The sequence below is a fragment of the Tetrao urogallus genome (assembly GCF_951394365.1).
Source record: "Tetrao urogallus genome assembly, chromosome: 9".
Lineage (NCBI taxonomy): Eukaryota > Metazoa > Chordata > Aves > Galliformes > Phasianidae > Tetrao > Tetrao urogallus.
The window spans coordinates 19,886,771-19,909,534 of NC_136822.1; the positions used below are offsets into that span (position 1 = coordinate 19,886,771).

Genomic DNA, 22,764 nt, shown 5'->3' on the forward strand with positions numbered 1-22,764 from the left:
TAGATTAGGTCTCATTATCACTGCTGTGCTCGGGATCTTTGGATGCAGGTCTGCCACAGAAGACTCTTAACCCCACGGGTTACTAATGCACTGCTGTGTCTTATTCACATCCTCTCTCTGATTAGATGGAGCAGCTAAACAACATGAGACTTCCTCCAGCCTTTGTGCACCGCATCCAGATGCAAAGCAAATCAATATGAGATGATTAATTACACACTCAACTATTATAACAACAATAAGATTTTTAGTTCCTACTGCTATCAGGCTGCAGCGTCTGTCCTTTAGCTTCTACTTAACTATCCTCCTCCTTCCCCCAGGGTAGGATAATCTGTTTTGTTTAGCAAGAAATGTAGAAGATAAACACGTACTGATTATTATGCCCAGTCACTTTTTTTTTTTTCATCTTTAATCAAGGAGTTGTTTTATCTATTTGAACTAGAACCAAATATTCCCAGCAACACCCAGTTTCACACTTTCTGCTACTTTCTGGCTGGCTTCTGCAGGATCAGGTAAGACATCAGGTAAAGCACAGACCCAGAGGGGATGGAAAAACGTAGCATCATCACTTCAGCATGCAACTCCAATGAACTCCTAATACCCACATCCATTCATGTGCAGGGAAGCTGAGCACATTGCTGTGTGTACTGCACCCAGAACAGCAGGTTATCCCACAGCAAGGCTGGAGTGAGGCTTAGTCTGAAGAGTTTGCTACCCAAATAGGAAATAATTGCAAAATGACCTGTTAGCATCTCCTTAACCCCTCTGGTCGTCTTTGTGGTTGGCTTGTGCGTTGCTAACTGCCTTCTGCATACCTCTTCACATCTCTAAGCTGGGGCTATTTATTTTTAAACAAGAGATTGGAAAGGACAACATCCAGGAGCAGCACTGAGAAACCCTTCCAGCAGCACAGTGCCTTCCAGGCAGCTCAAGGACCTGTGCCCCAAGGATCCAGCTCCAGTCTAACAACAAACCATGAGGAAAGTCAGACAGGAGGAGGCTAACAGATAGTTTGCATGCACACAGCACTAAGACAGAGCACATAGTTGTCCAGAAGTCAGCTGTAAGAGGAAGGCACGAAGCAGCAGCAGGCACTTCTGGATGAAATTTCACTTGAAATACACCCAGGCTCAATTATCATTCCACTGCAGAAGAGTGAATAATAAAAGTAACCCCAGCAAGTCTGCCAGGTACGCACGCTCAAGTTTCTCTTGGCAAGAAAGCACAGGAGGATCTAATGCTAACATACTAAAATGAAAGCCATTGAAAAAATATCACACCACTTGAGCCAGAAGGAGGAAAAGCTCAGATTTTGTTTACAGTGAATGCTGCATTGCTTGACATTGAAACCAGTGAAGCCAGCAGAAAGCATCACTGCTGTCAAACTACCTTGGTCTCAGCTATCTCCTTCATGGAGGACACCAGATTTTTGACTAAACCACTTTTCTTCAAAGCTTACTTCCAAAGTAATGTGTAATACATGCAGGAAGACTTCAATTCTTACATGCTGATATCTTAAGAGTTGGAATATCCCAGTTATTTAGCCCTGACAAACACTGAGGTTGATACCACTGGTGCAGGATTGTCACCAGGCAGTTTTGCAATTGATGATGCATCTGTCAGGTGGGCAGAGCATTAGCAGCCACACAAAGGCAGAACCACAGACTGGTGTGAAGGGCTGAAGTGCACAGAAACTCATTTCCTACGCAGGAATAGCCTGGCTGAAAAAGACCAGGCACAAAACAGATAAGCGTAGGGTGATTTGAGATGCATTTTCTGTTATAAAACCATAAGGAGCACTACAAGAAGCCTGCTTCTCAGCCACAGCCTGAGCTATTGGGATATATTTTCCATGTAAAAAACATGGTATGGGCATGGTGTTGTCTGCTGCCCAAAAGCTGCTGTTGATTTATTAAAGGAAGGAGGCATGATACTTCCTCTAAAGAATCCAAAAAAAGGGAACTCAGGCACTCAGATTCCTCTAACCCTCCTCTTTCAAATGCATGGATTGAATACTCATCCAGAGGTCAATGGCACCAAAAAAATACAACTGCATGCACAGCTCAGCTTGTACAACCAACACAGCTGAAAGCATGCACTGTAGAGGCAGGAAAGTCTTCAGTGCACTCCCAGAACAATTAATGCTGACTTTCAAACCAAGAGCAGCATGGAACCCAAAGCAAAAAGAGCAAGACTGCATGTGCTCAGTACATAATCTTCAAAAGCTTTGATTCAGCAATAATGAAAGGAAATTTCTTTCTCCTCAGAAATAAATTAAAAGCAATACATTTTAGAGAGAACATAAGCAATAACAGGCTTGGATTTCAGAAGGAGGAAATCCATTAACTGTGTTCAAAGAGGGAAGGTATTTAATTGGTGAGTAACATGATTTTGCAATATGGGCTGTTAACTCTCTGAGATCCAAAGCATCCTTTCCAACACCGAGGTTCCATGGAGGAGTCAGACCAGGTTTTTCACTACTGTGACTGATATGTGCATAAATACCTGAGCCACGTCAACATTTCAGAATGACACTTAATTAAACCTGAAGAAGTGCTGACAAATTCTTCCTCCCCAGGGTGTTTTTGAAGAGTAGCTTAAACCCAAATCCCATTGGGAGTGAGAGGAAGAAATGGCTTCTTTGCCTTGAACGTGCAGACTTGAGGCTCATACTATGTGTACATAGAATGGCCTGGGTTGGAAAGGACCACAGTGCTCATCCAGTTCCAACCCCCTGCTGTGTGCAGGATCACCAACCAGCAGCCCAGGCTGCCCAGAGCCACATCCAGCCTGGCCTCGAATGCCTGCAGGGCTGGGGCATCCACAGCCTCCTTGGGCAACCTGTTCCAGTGCCTCACCACCCTCTGGCGGAAAAACTTCCTCCTCATATCCAACCTAAACCTCCCCTGTCTCAGTTTAAAACCATTTCCCCTTGTCTTATCACTACCCACCCTCACAAACAATTGTAATTGTATACACATACATATATAAGCTATTGTGATCACAGGTAGCAAGTTTCTAGATCTCCCTATGAGAGCAGGCATTGATGTAACCAGGAAATATTTTACAGTAAATCAGATCAGTTCCCTCTTACAAAAATACACCATCTTCAAGCTATCAGATTTTATGACCACGTATTTCCACTGCCAGAGTTCAGATGGAAGTATCTTGATCTCATTTTCCTCCTGAATAAAGTGTTATAATTCGGGAAAGGAACTCCAGAAAATCACGCTCATCCACTTCTTTTCATCCTCCAGCCAGTGAACATACAGAAAGACAGCCCTTCACTATCTATTAAAAAGCCTAAACTCTAAGTTAATTTCCCTCCAGAAATTCTGCTGAAAAGAGGCTTTGCACGCCAACTTTTTGTGGCTGTGGTTCTGCCAGGGAGCCGACCAGCACAGCTCGATCTGCTGGCAGCACGCTGTAGTGCAGCCGCTAGAATGGCAGCACTGATTTTTTTCTTTCGGCGTGACATTCATATTCACAAAGATGAGAAATCCTTCCATATTTATTTTCTTTCCTAGCAACCGCTACTGGATACTAAAGAGGGACAGCAGGATTAAAAACAGCCATCTCTGAGAGCAGAAGATTTTCCATTACAGAAGCAGAAGGGAATTGTACCACACTGCTTTATTTCAGCTCCCAAACCTGAACACACGTCAGGCCCCACAAACCAACTCTCAACAACTGCAAATGGGCATCGCTGGAGCTTAAAAACCCAACACACCATCTAAATATGCTGGGATACTGTCTCACCAAGACATGACTACACAGTCTTCTTCCTTATCACCCAGAGAGCCTTGTGACAGAATTCCAGGCTCCCAAACACAGCTCTACAAAAAAATTATACAAAGCAACCTGGTCTAGCATTAAATGGGAAGGTTGGTGGCCCTGCCTGTGCCAGGGGGCTGGGAGATTCATGATCCTTGAGGTCCTTTCCAACCCAAGCCATTCTGTGATTCTGTACCACCACACACCTCATGGAAGACTTGCATTGCTTTGTTATAGCCAAACAAACTGCACGTCACTGCAAATATATTAAAATTCAGTGCAAACAACAATTAGGATCTAAATGTATCTTAGGATCTAAATGTATCTTCTCGTATGGAAGCACCCTGTACACCACTAGTCACAGTGAAATGCATTCCAGTCCTCAACAACACAGACTTCAGCTTTTTAATTGCATTTACTTGCCTGAAATAATTAAGGGTTGCAGTTTGCACTACTCTGAAAGCGTCCACAACCAACAGTGAAGCCCTGAAACAACAGCTACCATTGCTACACATTCACCTTTACAGAAGATGGGCTGAGTTTACTTGACCACTGTATCAATGCAGATACAAAGCTGAATGTTACAGCTTGCTTTTGGGGAATGATTTATCTCAAGGAGCCTACACAGAATTAAAGAAGCCTGAAAAGTGTTTCTAAGGCAGGAATCCAGCTCTAAATCCAGGTGTTCCTTGAGGTGCACTCAAAGTGACTTGCCTATGGGTAACATGATGATATGCAGCTGCAACACCTGAGAATTTAAAAAAAAATGGAATAAAATGGTTTTAAAGACTGCGGTGAGATCCTTTAAAACCAAAGCAGACCCCTGATGTACCATCCTGGGCCTGCCCAGCCACAGAGCATGGCACTGGGCTGAGCGTGCAAGAGGACAGGTTGCACTTTGTGCAAAGCAGCCCTCACTTCAGTTAGCTGAGAGCAGGAGGAACCATTCACTGAGCCACATCTCAGTTCCTGCTAAGGAAAATCCCAAGCAGTGCGCAAAGTGAGGGCCTTGGCATTCGCCTCGTAGCCACTCCTTCCTTCTGCTCTGTGTGGGGAAGCATCTATACTTCTAAAACACACAGTGAATACTTCTTGAAGAAAGGTTTTCCTCTTCTGACAGCAGCTGAAGCTTTCTGGTCTCAGTTCCCACTTCTGCCCTGACCCACAATAACTCCTGCTTTCTTTTAGGCACAATCCTGAATGTAAGCTCAGTGTTACACAGCTACACATCACCACTTAAATGTCATGATGTGCCCCAATTTTAAACCACAGGGCTTACGGCAGCAGAGGAAACTGTTAACGATAAGCTTTTTGTGATGAGAGATGGTTGACTCCTCATTTCAAGGTTTAAATGCCATGGTTTTTAGTGAAAATGTGTATTTGGACCCTGGTTGTTCTCTAAGTTCTAATATAAAATCATCAAGGGCTAATTGTCTGGAAATATGGTTGATGGAGTTAGTCATCCCATGATCTGTTCTGCATTATGCCTCCTCAGGGGGCTTGAAAGCAGAAAACCAACTTGCACACAGACCCTGTGCATTTCTAGCTAGGAGTAAACACTCAAAGTCAGAAGCAAAACAAGAACAATTAGGAGGAGAAATATCTTTCTTACCCTCAGCCACATAAGATCCCAGGCAAAACAACAGCAAATGGCAAGGAAGAAAACGCCCAGCACAGAATGTGCCAAGGGATGCATTTGTTGTACTTATCCCATTGACCACAAGCCATCAACGCCAAAAGAACAAAACTGAAACAGCAGAATGATTCACGGCAGTGCAAGCTGGGCAGGCAATGACTTCCCGTATTTCTGAGGGCACCAAAGTCTCTAAGCAGGGCAAAGGGAGAGGAGAAGAATACTTACACTCGCTCTGACTCAACAAAAGCAATGCTAATTAGAGTGATTGCAGGGATATCCCACCTGTGAAAGCACTCAGGGCTTGCCACAGGTATTAGGGCTGGGGGCAGGGTCCGTGTTTTTCTGCACAGCTGCTCCCAACGGCTCTGACACAACGGCAGATACTCTCATGTGGTGCCATTTACAACAGAATTTGTTCGGGGCAATTCACAGCTGGCATCGCCTCCAGCATCAGAAGTTCTGGATCACCACTGTTAGTGATGGAGCAACCGCAGGTCTGTGCGGGCCAACGGTGCTCTTCTAGGAGAAGAATTGCTTATAGAAAGAGAAAGCAGCCTCAAAGAAACTCCATGAGAGCTCCAAGCACATTAACCTGACTTCTCTACACAGCGTGGCCCTACAAAATGGAGTAAGGTTTACCAGGAGTCTGCTGGAGGCCGTTTATGTGTGTTAGCCTGACACAGCCTGAGAACACGTTGCACGACAGACTCAGACATTTCACTTCTGCCACGCGAGAAGTAATGGGAAAGAACCAAACAGCAGCCAGTGAATTCTGCGAGAGTGGGATGGAGTTGAACGGAGCACGAAGTACAAATAAATAGAAGGGGGAACAAAGAGGGCAGGGATGGAGGTAGGAACACCTCGGGACAGCTCTCAGCGCTTTGGGGGTGGGGAGGACGGGCCGTTCGCGATCTGCTAACAATGCAGGGGAGCTCTGCAGGGGGAAGCGCTCCACACAAAGCACGCAACAGTTTCCAGCCATCATATTTCCACTTACAGCGAGCATAAAACTTCGTCCGTGGGATTCCGTGCACGTCCTACTCAAGAAATTGTCCGGAAAGATAAGCGTTTCGCTTCACATTCCGAAACAAAGGGCGCTCACCGCCGAGAACACCTCACAAACTTGCTCAGGGAGGGCCGGTCCGCGCCGCGAGCCGTGCGTGCAGCTCTTTGTGTCCGCGCACCGCCAACTGCCGCGGGCTGCAGCTGCTACGGCACTCAGCTCCGCCTGCACGCGGTCCGTGCAGCACCCGGGGCGGTTTTGAGGTTTGCTCCGTCGCTTCCCGCAGGTAACGCTCCCGCAGCGAGCAGCACCGCGCGCGGCTCAGCGCTGCCACCCAGCAGCGCCGGGAAGAAGAAAACCTCAGCCCCGAGAGCATCACCGGAGAGCTCCGGGTCTCCACCCGAACTTTCTGCCCCCGAGCCTTCGAACAAAGCCCCTTCCCAGCCCTCACTCACATGCCCCGCTGCAGTCTCGGCTCCTCCGCTCTGCTCATTCGGGCCGCCAGCGCCCAGCCCAGCCCGAGGCACAGCCACACCGCTCCCATCGCGCGCTGCTCCGCGCCCCTCTCAGCAGCAGCCGCCCACCACCCTCCAAACCCTATAAAGGGGCGGCGAGGCCCGGCCCACAGCCCGCCCCTCACCGGGGCTGGGAGCGGAGAGCCCCCCGGCGAGGAGCCCCGCGGACCCCTCGGGCTCGCACAGCCCTTATGCTCACGTACCCTTTCGGCTCCTCGCTGTGGGGCTCGGAGCGCCCTGCCCCCATTATCTCGTTTTAAGTTGTCCCCGATTAACTCCTGAGGCGGAGAGATTTCTTCACCGTGGCAAGGAAACACACAGCCCTTCCCTGACCTTAGAATTGTACCCTGAGATCCGCACCGCACGGCTGAGCCCTCCCTTCCCCTCCCCTCCTTGCATCTGGAGCAGTTGGAGCTCCGCAGGACCCTGGGTCGGGCTAATCTCATTACCTCCCGCAGAGCACATCGTTTTCTAATCATTTTATTTCTTAAAGCCCAGGAAATCTTTCTTCATAAAATAATAGACCTTCATTATCTCAGAGCTGAGTGTTAATTATGTCCCGAGTCATCATCCCGATTTGGACCACTTTCAGGATGGCATTATGGCCAAGTAGCAAAGGATCTGATTGCCTGGCCGTGGTTTCTCCAAGAGAGGTAAATTAGTATTTAATTTTTGTTCTATCTTAAGGAACTCAACAATAAACCATTAAGAATTATTCAGTATTTCGAATCTGCATGTGATGGCTCCGAACGATGCACAGTAATTACTGCACCCAGTTACTAAGAAGATCAGCATGCAAACAGGGGCTATTGAAGTGCAGAATTCCCATTGCCTTGCTTGGTGAAGGCTGTTTAGTGGATGAAACCTTTACGTGGGGGCACAGGGTGGAATACAGCTGAGTTCTGAGGATGGAGTGGTTTGCAGCCCCTCGTGATCAGCACAGGACAGCATGCAGGCTTTAGGAACTGACATAATCCCACACTGAAACGCAAACCCAGTCTGCTCGATGTGCCCTTCTTCAATTATTATGTAATGTTTTGTTCTCAGCCGTGTTTTAATTGAGAACATCTAGCAGGGCTATTGACTTTAATGGGACGATTCACATGAGTAAGAGTTGCAGGGAAGCAGCATTTGTGAAGGCAGCTTCAAAAGTCCATTGGGATAATTGATCTGACTGAGCCCAAGTCGGTTAAATCTTCAGGCCTGATACAGACAATGCAGACATGAAAGCAAACTCATTTATTCTAGTTCTTATGGTGGGAGCAGTGGGAAACGTCAGGGAAAAACGGTGGTGTGCACAGAATTAGTGACTCCTTTTACATCACACAGCCCTGCCAGGACCAACCAGATGCAATCAGCCACGACACTTATTTGCTGCAAAATGGTGTATCTTTGAGCTTGATTCCTACCAACTATGTCGTGCCCACCACCAAAGCAGTGTTGGCGAAAGAATTCTGTTCCTGAGTGGTGAAAGGAACAAATTAAATCCAGCGTTGGAACTGAGCAGCCAAAGTCCTGCTTCCCCCAGGCGACTCTGCAGGTCAGCTATAATCTGAGCCAATCGCATAGAATAAAAGCTGTCAGAAAAAGAACACCTCATGTAGCACTGCAGGACTTTCTGTCAGATGGAAAATACGTAACTTCCATTATTCTCCTCTTTCATTGATCAGGACGTTCTTACATTTTCAGGTGCAGCCCTTTGCTAAGCATTATCGAACGGCGTATTGCTTACAACAGAGTGGAGATCCACGAGTTCTGCAGAGAAGCTGGCATCTCTCGTGGAGTCTCATACTGTCGTCTTTATTCTGAAGTGTGTTTCTCTCCCCATCAGCATTCATTGATGATTATTTTCCTTCAAAGACATTGTGAAAGTTGCCGTTTGTCCCCGAGTGTGGATGTGTGAATGAGCACATCTACAGCTTGGAGTCACACCACCCCGTGCCATTTCCATTTTTCCGCTCAATCCTCAGTATCTCCAAGCCTTTTTAAATCGCAGTTAGTTCCAGGATTTAACATCCCCTTCTGATTGGAAGAAGTTCTCGTGCAGAGACCGTAATTAGAAAGGCTGTGCTGTGTTCTGTTATTAGCAGGAATTGTGATTTTTGGAGTGGTGGGTTAATTGCTAATAACCATATGCAATGCTTCTCTCAAGATGTTTCCCATTACAGTAATTAACTTAGCAGCTGGGGTAACAGACATTTACCATTTGTCTTCACAGTATCCCTGATTTAGGATTGCTCCAAAAACCGATTTGGACTTTGTTCAATTCCCATGCACAAGATGAGAAACAGGGATGCTGAGAGAGAGAGAGAGACTTGGGAAAGAACCAGCTGCAGAGATGGTACCTGTTTGTGGATGCAAACTCTCCACTGGTGCATCCTCAGGACTTCTGAACTTTGCTACAACAGTCTCAGAGTGGGACTGCAGCCTTCATTGCGCCAACTGGAAGGCAGACCAGTGTGACCAAAGGACATTAAAAAAAAAATAAATGTATTGATTGCTGTGTTGCTCAAAACATCAGTTGATTAACCTGTAGCCTTTTTGAGGATTTATTAATTGAAAAATGCAGAATGCTTTCTTTCCGACTCGTATTCTTAACCTTGAGATTCCCTACGGTTTGTGATTCTTTTCTTCTCCACGTTTCGCAGTCAGCTCTACAGATACAAACATTTTTAGGTAAATATTTCCTTTCTGAGCTATCTCACTGGAGTTCCTTCCTCCACAACAAGTGGTAAGAGCCAGGATATAATTACAGCAATATTTGGAAGTCTGTGGCTAACCTGAAATTTAAGAAGGAAACAGAGGTGGCCTGCAAAGCCAGACCACCTGACAGAAGAAAGGCAGCTCTGTAAATTTAATTCGTCGATGGAAGATGTTTAAAGGATTCCTTTTGCTTACAAGTTCATAGGAACACAGTGCTAGACTAGGTCCATTTTTAAATTGGTTCTGGCCAAACAGAGCAAGTTCCGTGCAAGGCTGAATTAAAGAAGGTTTGTTAATGCCCTCAAAGATGTGAAGCAGTGCACCAACGCAACTGGAAGCTTCCTCTGCTGCAACAAATTGGCGTTGCTCCATTGCAAAGAATGGGGGAGCACTAATCTGCGGTAGCTGGGGATCTAGCCTGCACAGATAATCCTAATTATGGACTTATTACAGAAGTACATTCTCTAAAGCAGCTGTGTAAGGTGAGAAAATGTAGTTCAAACTATTTTATTCAACAGGAAGTAAAAGCAGAGCATAAATACATACTTGGTGTTGCACTGGGCCTTAACATCCAATAGCTTTCTGGCACTGTGTCACTCCCTGATATTTTTCCCTACATCACATAACAGCAAGTTTCTGCTAACAGCGCTCACAGACAGTTTTGATTATCACCACTTGTCTGGGAATGGATAACTAGAAGAATTAACTCCATGTTTGACTGAAACAGTGCTACCTGAAGTGCAGTGCTCGTTCCTACTGAGAGTTTTGGTTTGGGTGTGAATTCGCTGTCACCATCCTGCCTATCCCCCATCTAGGATTGGAACTAGATAATCCTTAAGGTCCCTTCCAACCCAAACCATCCTATGCTCTCCTCTACCCCATCCTTCTGACAAGCAGCAGCTCTGCTTTCCCATTTGCCCGAATAACAGAACTGTGTGCTCTCATTCATGCTCAGTATTCGGGCTGAGGGGAGGGCAGGAAAGGCTGAAACAGATGAAAAACAAAGTTTGACCCCCAGTACAGCCTCTCTAAAAGGAAAGAAAATATTAACAGGTATTTCTTTTAGACAGAATAAGTAGAAATCTATTGATATTCAAGTCAAGTATGTATTTCTGTAGGGAGCTCTTACATCTGATGGAGAAAATAAAATGTTACCCACGTTCACAATTACTTATATAAAGGCCACTGACCTCATCTCTTAGCTTTTCACTTTAACATTAGTTAACCAAAACCCCAGCAAGAACTGACTATTGACACTATAATCCTAAAGTATGTTTTATGTTGGCAGGCAACAACAACTGGGAGTACTTCTATCTATTTCTGGATTTGGAGTAATGACACTCCAATGAGCGACTGATCCAGCGTACTTATACACACACACATTAAGATCACACATCTGGGAGACTTTGCATCTTCCCTGCCCTGCACAGGTGAGGGCCAGATGGATCTGAGGCTCAGCAGAACTATCCCAGCTGCATTTCGATGCAAAGAATGGGGGTGCAGGCACTTGAGAGCTTCACAGAGCAGTGCAAACGTTACAGATCATTTTCGAGGAGAAAACGCTGGATTTTTTTTTCTTTTTTTCAATTTTTAACAATTCTTTACCAATTTAATTTCATTGGGCCATCCTATTACCCACCCGTAAATCTGCAGACAGCTGAACCAGCAGCTCATTCCAACATGCAGCAGGGTACCTGCGTGCTGTGCGCTCCCTGAAATCAAATCTGGAGAACTCGTGCTAGGAGTGTTTAAAAGCTCATCAAGTGAGGAAATACAGCGAGCACCCTGAGGTCATCCCAGCGATGGCAGGTAAACAACACCATCTGATTTTCAGCTATTTTTGGTCTATCCGAGGGGTAGGAGGTCTCCAAATGTTATTCTGCTATTCTCTAGGAAGACTGCCACAGAGAAATAAAAAATAAGAATGATAATAATAAAAAAAGTGTAATGAAATCACTCTCTTTTGCATAATGACTTCTTGTTAGCTCATAGCACAGTGCAGCTGTGCCAGGGCTGTGCTGGGATCACAAAGGGATGAACTCAACCCCACAAAGCAGGCAGTAACAACACTGCAGGAACTCCTGTATGTGAACTACTGTCTTAACCAGCGCTAATACTTCAAGAGCTCTAATTTATCCTCTGGGGTAGGCAGCCTCCTCGCAGTTTGGTTTCAGATGTCGGGACTGGTAACTTTAATCTGCATCGCCAAAAATGCAGTTGCAAAATAAATCAAAGACAAGAAGCGCTCAGAAGTAGAGCTCTCCTCAGGGTTTCCCCATCCCTTTGGATTTGCTCACATATTTCAGATGTGAGCTCCTTGGAAAGTCTGCGTTTTCTTCTTTGTCTAACACAGTGCTGAGCATATCGCTGCTGCCGAAAATACGGAGCATTCAAAGGAATACAACTTTTGTGGGTTTGCTTCCAATTAGGAGCTAATGAAATCCCAGGAATGCACTTTCACACAACTTGTCACAGAAGAATCAAAACTCCGCAGTGCATCTCTGTGTATAACCGTGCATCAGTTTCCTCTCAGTTCTGCTGACACAACGAGATCACACTTCGTTCTGAGATGTGAGAGCTGTACTTGGCCATTTTTCCCTCTGAATTATCTGCTTGGCTGCTGTCACCATTGATCTCTTAAGGCCTTGACTGAATAATCAGTCAGACAGCTAATTAATGTAGTGGCTTGGAGGGAAAGAAGGAGGGAAGGATGAAATGAAAGAGGAGAGCTTTTTCCTCGTTCTTCATGTTTTTCTTGCCTTTGAAAGATGCCGTATGTATGGCCTCAAGGAGCCTTGCCTGTGCTTTTCCATTCCAAGGTGAGTGCAGTGAACTTACTGACCAGTGGGAGGAATCAGGAGGATTTCATGGGAGTTATGAAACTTGAATCCAAAATCTAAACAAAACATTTGAATGCTTCATGATTGTCTTTTCATATTAACACTTGAGGACAGCACTATGGATTTGGATTGAGTAGCAGCCACAGGAGATGACCCTTATTTTCAGTTTTCTTAGAATATACTGTGATTTAAAATTCAGATAACTTCGTATTTTAATAGAAAGAAGTTTTTCCCCTCCTTCCCTCCTCCTGGTCCCTTTCACCATCTCATAAAACAACGATCCACAAGATCTGGACAATTAAAAATCCCTTCGAGTTTGTTTTAATCAAAATGAGTCAAACTCAGATTCCTTCACATATTCTCTAAACAGCGCTGCTCAGTTGCCTTTAGTAAGAGATCAAAGATGTGAGGAAAGGGAAACCCGCACAAGATATTTGCAAGCATCCCTCCATCCTTCCCTATCACTTTAGCAACCAATATCTGTTGAAAAGATAAACGAACTATTAAAAAAGTTGGCAATAGAGGGATTCTGTTTTCCTAAGCGTGGCTACATGAAAGGCACAGAAAACTCTTCTTTGTGACAACTATGTACATAAAAAGGCTTTCATTTCCTTTATTCTCAAGAAATCTTAAGTATCCTTGAGCAGCTCTTTGAATACGTTGAGTTGGCCTGATATTGCTGTGCACATATATATTGGTATTTACATATTACAAGGCAGGATTTTCACATTCTTGTCTATGGGGAGTTGATGAACTGAAAACGGTTTAATAAGTTTTCTTTTTCAAATCTCATGGGAGACAGATATTAGCATCAGCACTATTTGCTGCTCAATGCAAATAAAATCATTCCGTGTTCGGGAATTACGCTGACCAAGCTTCCTCAAACAGCGAGCACAGGGCTGCAGCACCAAGGTGGCAATCAAATATTTCACACATGCCTGCATGGCTGTTTATCTGCAGCTTAACAGGTCACGCTGTGATCATACCAACCACGACCAAACGGTATTGGAGTAGAACTCCCAGCTGCAATGCCCAGAACTCCCAGCTGCAATGCCCACTCCTATTTCTGACTTCCAGAGAAGTCTGCAATGCTACAAAGACTTACAGAAGGGTTTCAGAAGCATATATAAGGGCCCAAAGTGCAGTCATTGCTCCGACAAAGTCACCGCTGAGTGGATGAAATACTGTAGATCAAACCTGCTTTACTAATTTGAGTTTCAAGAAAGCAATAAATCAAGCAGCTAGATACACGCAGGACAAGGCAGTGTCATTGGTTAGAGGTGCTTTAGACTGACTTCAAAACCTGTCTAAAAATCAGAAATTTCTGAGGGCTGTTTCTCAGGGATCCTATAATTAAATGTTCATGGACTCCAATTCCAAAATATTATGAGGAAAAATCATGCCAAACTAAATCAACATTCTTCTTTTATAATTGCTTTATTAGATGCAAACTCTAATCTGGACAGCTTCAGTGAAGCATTTCTTGCATGTGGAGCATCATCACCTTGACCTCAAGCAGCCTACAGCCCATGAAAAGATAAGGAGGAGGTGATTGTGAGTAATGGTCAGAAGAGAACTCTTCAGTTATGGGAAGTTCAGTTATGGGAAGTCCAGGCTCTCAGGAATGAGCCTGGTGGGAAGAAAAGCAGTGCTGTCTGCATCATGGGACAAGCAACAGGCATGGCCTCATTGCGTTTGCTGGTGAAAAAGCTCAGAGATGCTGTTGAAGAGAATAAGAATATCATGCTGGAAAAACAACAAGACTTTGAGGCTGGCAGGATGAAATCAGAAAAAACAAGATGTTAGGTGATACACCTTGAGGCTAACAGCAAGCTTTGCTATGGCACACAAAGAAATGGAATCAACAGTCAGACAGTTCTGTAGAATACCACAGGTAGACTTTGGTTTGCTGCTAAAACGGCTTGTTCATGTCTCTGCTGGGGCAGAGAAATGGATCACTGTGTCTGACCTCTTAAAGCACTCTGCAAAGGAGGTGGGACAGGACAAGTATCAGGGACACAGCTAGAATGTTGGCAAAGAGAAAAGACAATGCTGGCAAAAGAGTAAGGCAGCTAAACTAGCCATACATATATATTTAAGCAGGAAATTATGAAGGAATGTTTAAGCGTTTAACAAGAGTGTCTAGAATAGCTTCCTAATGCAAGCAGTTGGAAAAACAAGGGAAAAAAAAAAGCGAGCTAAACAGTGGAACTTTGTAATTAATTAAACAAATTCTAAAATATGTTTTTGTGTGATAACAGGGAGCTGGATTTGGTCACCAGGTGATGCCTTTCAGTCCTGTGTTCCTGGCTGTTTTTCAGCGTTTTAATTAAGAATCCTATCACCATAACCGTGGTGCATTGCAGCCTCAGGTACAAGAATAGCACAATGATCTTTTCTCTGGTAATTCATGTGCTAAAAATGAGGTTCTACTGTAAGCAGCTACACGAAATAGCTTCAGAAGATGGAAACTTAACTAAGGTTTGCTGACTTCCAACAAATGAACCTTTTCCTTCTGAAAGCGGGAATCATCTTTTGGTTTTGGTTTGGGCACAACAGAATCCTGGACCTTGCTTAGGGATTCTTATCATTATGCTAATATAAATAACAACAGCAATAACAGGCAGTCTGACCCCCAAATCACAGCATGCTGTCACTTTTCCCCTTCAGAAGAGAGCAATGTTTGTCCTTAAGATCACACAGAAACACCTAGAGGCTGAATAAAAGCAAGGCCCAGATATATTTTTAAAACACTTCTCTTGAAACCATTCATTGACTGATAAATGCTTTCAAGAGAATAATATCAATAATATAATAATATTTATAAGTAATATAAATAACATCTATCAAGGTTAGCACTATGGGTAAGCAGGAGAAGCAGGCAGGTTCTGTAACATCTTCATGCAACATCAGCTAAGTTGCCTCCTAAATTTGCTTTACAAGACCTTCACCTCCAGCAATGAGGCATGCAGGGAAAGCTCTGGCTGATCAGCAATTGCAAAGCTGATTTCGGGCACGATGTACTTTTGACCTGGATACTGTTTCCTACAAAGGAATAAAATCTCATTCCTACTCCTTCACTCTTTGTAACAGCATTTTTTTCCACTTTGTTACTGAACTCTGGGTAGGAAAATATGAGAGAAACATTTAATTTCATAAAGCTGATATGGTAGACAACATTCACTTAACATCAATTAGCTTTTATTAGAGCTGGTAAGCTGAACCCGGGCAGCATGCCACTGACATTCAGAGCTTGGTCCAGGCATGATAGGGACAAAGTGGGATGGCTCTGCTGATCTGCTGCTCCTCCTGGGTCACTTAACTATGGGTAGCAGTGCCTGGTTGCTGGTCCCCATGCTGCTCCCAGTACCAGAAATTACAGCAATGTGCTAAAACCCAGCTTGGAAAGTGATTTCATATTGATTTTCTTTTAATTCTCACAGTTTGTTTCCTGAACTGGCTACGCTGGCTGCTGGAGCACTTCTGAGCCAGAATCTTTGCATTGAAAGAACATTTCTTACTTCTTCTCTTTCAGGTGGGGATCACAACAGTGATAGTCTTCAGACAGATTTTTAATGGATAAAATATTCTGTTCATTTTAAGGCTTGCTTTCACTTAGCTGAAAGTCTGCACAGGAACCAGAATTCGAAGGTTCAGATATTAAAACAAAATCATGGAATCACCAAGGCTGGAAAAGTCCTCCAAGTTTATCCAGTGCAACCATCCACCTACCACCAGTAATTCCCAGTAAACCATGTCCCTTAGTACAACATTTGAAATAGGACTTTGGGTTTATTTTCTTGCTCTCGTTGCTCACAGGTGACCTAAAAAAAGTCATGAAGAGAGTTGTAAATGCAGTCAAAACAGCTTTAGGCCATTTAACTCTGAAAAGAGAGGCAGCATGAAATCTTGCTGCACTAAAACCAAATGGACATTCAGCATACGGTTGCTGATATCTATAAGGAAGCAATTTAGATTATCCAACAGAAACACAGAAGACAAAACTCATCCTAAATCTCTCCTCCCTCTGAGCTTAAATACAGCCTGTGACTAATTAGCTAGATCCATTTGTTAGCCAGTGCTCAGAAAGCTGTGGCTGCACAAGTAGAAAATATGAAAGCCATCAGAGTCGCACTGCCATACAGCTTGTGGGCTCAAGACAGAGGTTTGCAGTGAGGGGCAGGGAAGTGGGGTCATCCAAGGCTCCTTCTGCTCCTGCATCCCATGGTTAGGTGCAGGCAATGAGCAGGAACTCCCTGCGGCCTCCCTTGCTCATTTCTAGAAAAACAGACCAGAGGAATAAGGCAAGAGAAACAGGAATCAGTGAGGGATGGGTCAAGCTCTCCAGTTCTGTGCTGATGACAGTCTGGAGAAGATTTAGCAAAGCTAATTGTTTATTTTCCTTAAAGGTCTCTTTCTATGGATAGCAATGGCAAGAGGACAGTGGACAAAGAGCTCTGATAGCTGCTCTTTGAGGATTAAATTATCATACTTAAAAGCAACAATCAGTATGACAAAATCTCTACAATGGACTTTTTTTTCATACAGATATGCTGTATTTCAGAGAACAGAGATACTTTTAAAGGGAGAGGAAATAAAATGTCTATTTCTCAATAAAAATGGAAATCAAGAAAATGCTATTTATTACTGAAGAAACCAGAACAAAAAATCTTGGATCCTTCAGGGGTGAGCATCAACATGCAAATACAGCTCACCTGAACAAGAGGAGTAGTTAATGATCGTGATTTATCCAAAGTGAAATTTAAAAAGTCACTTCAGGAAGTTCAAAATTCATGTCACTGCACTCCCAGCAGGCACCCAGCATGGATTCCTGTGTCGCTTCTGCTGTCAAACAGGGGCTTTCCATCCTCCCCCATTCAACAAGCCACTGATCCTTTCACTGTGCCTGGTGAAAGACATGATGTGATCCAGCAGAGCCACCGTCCTACACCAGCTGAGAGCCAGCTGCTTTGTGTCTCTACATTCTATCCAGAAACAAGATGCACCACAAAGATATAATTGGCAATTACAAGGTCACATTAAATGGTATGGAGCGAGCTATTTAAATACATCAGAGTTAAGTAAAATTGATGCAACGAATACAAGTACATCAGGTAAAAGGCTATAGTCATGAATAAATAATGAAATAAAAATATCACAGATCAGCTCGTTCCGTTGCATCACATTGAAATTTCAGTGTGGTTTCAGACATGTGAAAGAACAAATGAAAGGCAGAGCAAAGACAGGAGCTGCACTTGGTGAACGACTCCTTGCTGATGCTGTGTGAGCTGACTGCAGCTCAGTGGCGAGCACAAACGTGTGAGCAAAACCAGAAGGAACTCTGGTTGACATCTCTTCCTTCTGGCTGAGATGCAGGTTTTTTGAATTAAGGTACATTGTTACCTACTTTGAGGTGAAAAAATAGACAATAGAGGTATGCTGAAGCAACAGGGTGACTTTGTGAATGTGGACAGCAGACTGTACTCCGTCTTTTCATGCTGTCATGTTCCTTTGTTGATGTCTCTCTTTTAAGATCAGCTTGCTCCATGCATCACCACTTGTCTTTTGTTTTCTCGCAGCAGGGAAGGCTCAGTTAATCCATATGTCACCACAAAAATTCAGGCTTCTCTTTGATAGGAAGCAAGCATGACAGCAATCTATTGTAAAGGTGTTTGGGACTATCATTTCTTCCAAGCTAATTTATTGACTGGGTGGCTTTCAGAAATAATAGGTCTATTTCCCAAGATAATGAGTTGAGATGTGACTCATGAAGGCCATGTGAGCACTCGGATTGCCTAATGATGGGAAAGAAACTCATAATAAACTACTGCTCTCTAGAAATCACTCTCTGCTGTGATATGTCACTCCAAACTTGAGAGAATGTGAATATTTCCACCCGTCCCCTGGTGCAGTGATTTTGTTTGATAAGCCTTAGCCATGTAAAACAAACTCCTAATCTGAAGCCTTTGACAGATCAGGATGCCAAGAATGTATCTGATCTTAGCGCTGAGGATGACAGCTTTGCTGAGCAAACTGCAGCTTTAGCACCGTGGCCCTATGGGGCAGATGCGATCCCATTAATATTTAGGTAGGGCTCCAGAATCCACAGATTAGTAAATCAAAGCTGACAAAGTGAAGCATCCATGCAGATAAAAGACCTTCAACACACTTCACCGACCAACCTTTTCCTAGGATACTTCAATTAAATATATGTACCACAGTGCAATCATGTAAACACTGCATAATTCCTGTAGCATTTGGGGAATCGTTTTAACATTTGTTAAGAAGTGGTTTCTGTTGTTCCTGTTGCCATTTGTAGGAAAGAAGATGGACAACACACAGCTACATCTCCACAGTAGAAAGAGCACGCAAAAGAAATGAGCCTTCCTTAAGGAGGGGAATGAACTCTTTGAAAGGACAGATAATGGCAGAACAAGGGGAAATGGTTTTAAGTTGAAGGAGCGATGATTTAGGTTGGATGTCAGGGGGAAGTTCTTGACTGTGAGAGTGGTGAGGTGCTGGAACAGCTGCCCAGAGAGGCTGTGGATGCCCCGTCCATCCTTGGAGGTGTTCAAGGCCAGGTTGGATGGGGCCCTGGCAGCCTGGTCTAGTATTAAATGGGAAGGTTGGTGGCCCTGCCCGCAGCAGAGGGGTTGGAGCTTGGTGGTCCTTGAGTTCCCTTCCAACCCAAGCCATTCTATGATTCTATGATACCCAAACACAACAAAAAAAATATCAAAAAAAATGCCTCCAGAAAACGGGGCTGTGCTCAGGGTCTGCAGAGGCTGTAGGAAATGCCACTTGTCTGTAACTGCGGGATGCTGAAGAAATTGCTTGATGCACAGAGCTTTTCTGGCACGTTTGCAACATTCAGAGAAAATGGGTATTCAAAAAACCCGTCATAAAGTTTTCATGCCTTTAGGTGTAAAGCCAGCAGGGCTTTTTATGATTGCTGCCGACCCGTGCTCATTCTGGAGTAATCAGCTATAAAGTGGCTGAGCACCAGAAAGCTCTGGGCCGTTCTGTGTTTATGGTTCTTTTAAGGCTAGCACTCTAAAGGCTGACCCTGAATCATCCTGACCTTTACAGAGGTGCTGAAATATCTATGCTTTACATCATCAAGGAAAGAAATTGCTGCCTTGAAGTGTTCTTGACCTTGTTCAACACATTTCTCGTGTCTTTGCTGATTTGCTTTCAGTTGCCAATAAAGCACCGTCAATGAGTTTAGAGATGAGAAATAAACTGCAGAAGTTACATTCCAGGAGCATTTATAATTTCTTCTAACAATTAGAGTTCCCTTCCAGCACTGTGAACTCCAGATTGCTGTGGATGCCCTGTGCTTATATTCCTATGAATTATGATGTGATTTCTACAAACACACTTCAGCATATTGTACTTACATCAACACTTACTAATGCTTAGCAAAACTTTTGACAAACATGGTCTGTTCTGAGAACGTACAGAGAAAATAATATTGAGCTACAGAGTCATCAGTATTTTCTAAGCCCTATTTTCTCTTTAGCACAACAGATGTCCATTGAAAAGAAAAATATGTTTTCGATGCAGTTACAATTAGTGGGATTTTTCCTCCACAAACATTTCCCTTAAAAGCTGTTCATGAGAAGAGCGGGTGAGCAAAGCCTCTGCTTGGAGCTGCCCTGCTGAATCTCCGTGGATTCAGAATTCCACTTTCCACCCCAGTTGGAGCAATTCTGGTCAATGTGGGACCACGCCGTAGTAAAATTTCTGTTCAACAGAAATGAACAGATGCAATTTTATTTGTGAAGTAAAACCTGGATTTTAAAGGGTGAAATTCTGAGGAAGAAATAATCTCTTACTATAGGTTTAAAAGCAATTTGCCATAAATGTTTGTGTGCAAGCTAACAGGCAGTCCACGTCTTCTAAAGTGATACCTCGTAGGTCAGTTCTAACGAGTGCAGGTCAGACAATTACCTGTTGGTTTCAATTAAGCTTTGCGAAAACACCCCTGTGTCATGGCGTGCCATGAAGGAAAATAATGAGGCAACATAAACCAAAGGGCTTCACTTGCAGTGCTGACTTGGGGCTGTGTGAATCAAGTTTGCACTGAAAATAGTCAACTCAGCCACAAGTAAGGATAGCAGGGCAGTGAAAACAAGATGAAGAGCTGAGGGGCAAGATGGAAGGCTTGCCAGGGACACAGCCCAGCTTCCACCAGCTGTATACTAGCACTCCTTGACTTGCTTCCCCTGTAACGTTGTACTTGGCATTGCTCTGATGTGATCATCCTGGTGATTTCAAACACTTCATAACCTTCTGGCAAAGTCTGTCTTAAAGTTCTGGAAAATTTTCCCAAATCTTATAGGCGGGGAAAAAATATCAATAAAAATCATGGAAGTCAAGTGTCGTTTCTATTTTATTAACATCTAAGAATACCCACATGGATGAGCTCAGCTGTGAAAAAATACACAGTGAGAGATAAAATCTTTACAGTGTAAATAAATAATGCGTGGGAAGAAGAAGAGAAAAACCATCTCTAATTCAGAGAGAAGAAAAAGGCATTTATGCAACGTGTCCAAATAAATCAGAAGCAGAAACAAGATGCTTGGAGCAGAACAGGGTGCTCAGAGCACAGACAGGATGCTCAGAGCAGATAGCTTGAGGCTTGTCCTGCTGTCCTTGCCTTGTGTAGTACAGTAGAATGTTCTTCCTTTTTTCTAAGGGCGTGTAACTAGTACATGAAAGTGATTAGCTGTTGGGAAATTGAGACGAACGCTAACATACTGTTATAATTCCTTATTTAATGGCATAGTAAACATCTTTGGACTCTGTGATGATTTCTGATGAAACTGGGGAAGGATTTTTTTTTCTGTTTGCTATTTGTCATCCCTTTATTGGCTCTGAAATAATACTTCACAACTCCTTTTTCCTTCTCTTAAACAAAACCTACTCTCAAATCACGTGGAAGAAGAGCGTATTTACTACTTTGTGGAACTTTAAACGCTGTTGGTTTGGGTAGTTAACATCTTCAGTCACACTGCCCACATAAAATGCCAGAATCTGCCCAGATAGGGGGATCACAACAGACAAAAGTTTTGCTTTATTTATGTGTGTACCAAACAGCCGCACTCTGACGACAGCATGCCTCGGTGACCACTTCATGCTTCTCCAAATGTGCAAGCCAGTTTAAGTCAACAGAAACCAGATGTGCTTTTTAAGCCAGAATTTTGACTGAAGCTGTTAGAAACGAATCCTTTCTGACAGAATGAAAGCACTAACACCACAGCATCTTGCAGTGAACAGAACCTATTCAGCTCCATAGCAAGCCTGCGACACACAAGAGAACAAGGGAGCCAGGGTGGGTGAGGGCACTGGCTTCCAACAAAAGTGCCCTGCCACAGTGGAAGAGTAGGATAGGCAGAAAGAGCTTCTCACAAAGATCCACACAACCAGAAGACTCCTTCAGGTCCCACCACCTTCACGTATACCCATGGAAGACGTATTTCCTTAGAGAACTTTTGTTCTCAGGAACTTTGTGTGTCGGGGCTTTATTTCCATCTCTGTAGTCACTTGGAAAACTTTTCATCGCAGTAAGTCTGAAACAAAAACAGACTGCTTCAGCTCTAGAAGGACTTAGTGCTGCCGGAGAAAAGAGAGGCAAAGATAAAGCCAAGGCACGTCTCGTTCACTTCAACCACTCGAATCAGAACCACGGCAGTGCCCGTCACAGTCGGCAGAAGGTTTTACATGCATCAGTAACTTGGTGCCATCTGGTGGACACAGGCTGGAAGCCCACAGCATCATCTACACAGAGGTTACCGAGCAGCACTTTCTCTCTGATTGAGGTTGTGACAGAAGGAGATCCACACGGCTTCCGCTTCTCCTGCACACTTCAGGGTCTGAAACACCACTGAGAGAATAGCCACACAAAGCAGGGTTTGCAGAAGTCTGCCTGCTTTTTCCTTAGGGTCATATTCTACTTGGCAGGACATTGGATCAGGACACATGCTGTTGTTGTTGAGGATTCATAGAGGGCAAATTGAACATAAATTGTAAAAATTCATAGTTAAAGAGCTAAGTCTGCCTAACAAGAAGGAGGGGAGGAAGGAAGAATCTCATACCAGCTTCAGCCCCAAGGCCTGGATGCAGGACGACTCCAAAAACCTCATGTCAGTCAAAGAGAAGCACCTTCCATAGTCAAGAAGAGCAGCTTCTTCTGCAGTGAGCAGGTTACTCTGCCTGCTGAGAAATTCACACATCAGTGCCATCCATAACTGCAATGAATAAATGTGAAAATTAACATTTAATCCCATCTGA

General features: G+C 43.9%; 1 protein-coding gene across 1 annotated transcript in view; it reads right to left on the minus strand.

Moving 5' to 3' along the window:
• Positions 1-6,954, minus strand: part of LOC306949647 (uncharacterized protein) — a gene marked incomplete at both ends in the record, with an annotated part of 158,255 nt that extends 151,301 nt beyond the window's left edge. The window contains one exon of the mRNA XM_079539640.1: positions 6,866-6,954. Coding sequence (XP_079395766.1) covers positions 6,866-6,954 — 89 coding nt within the window. The remainder of the gene's footprint in view (positions 1-6,865) is intronic.
• Positions 6,955-22,764: the final 15,810 nt, after the last annotated feature.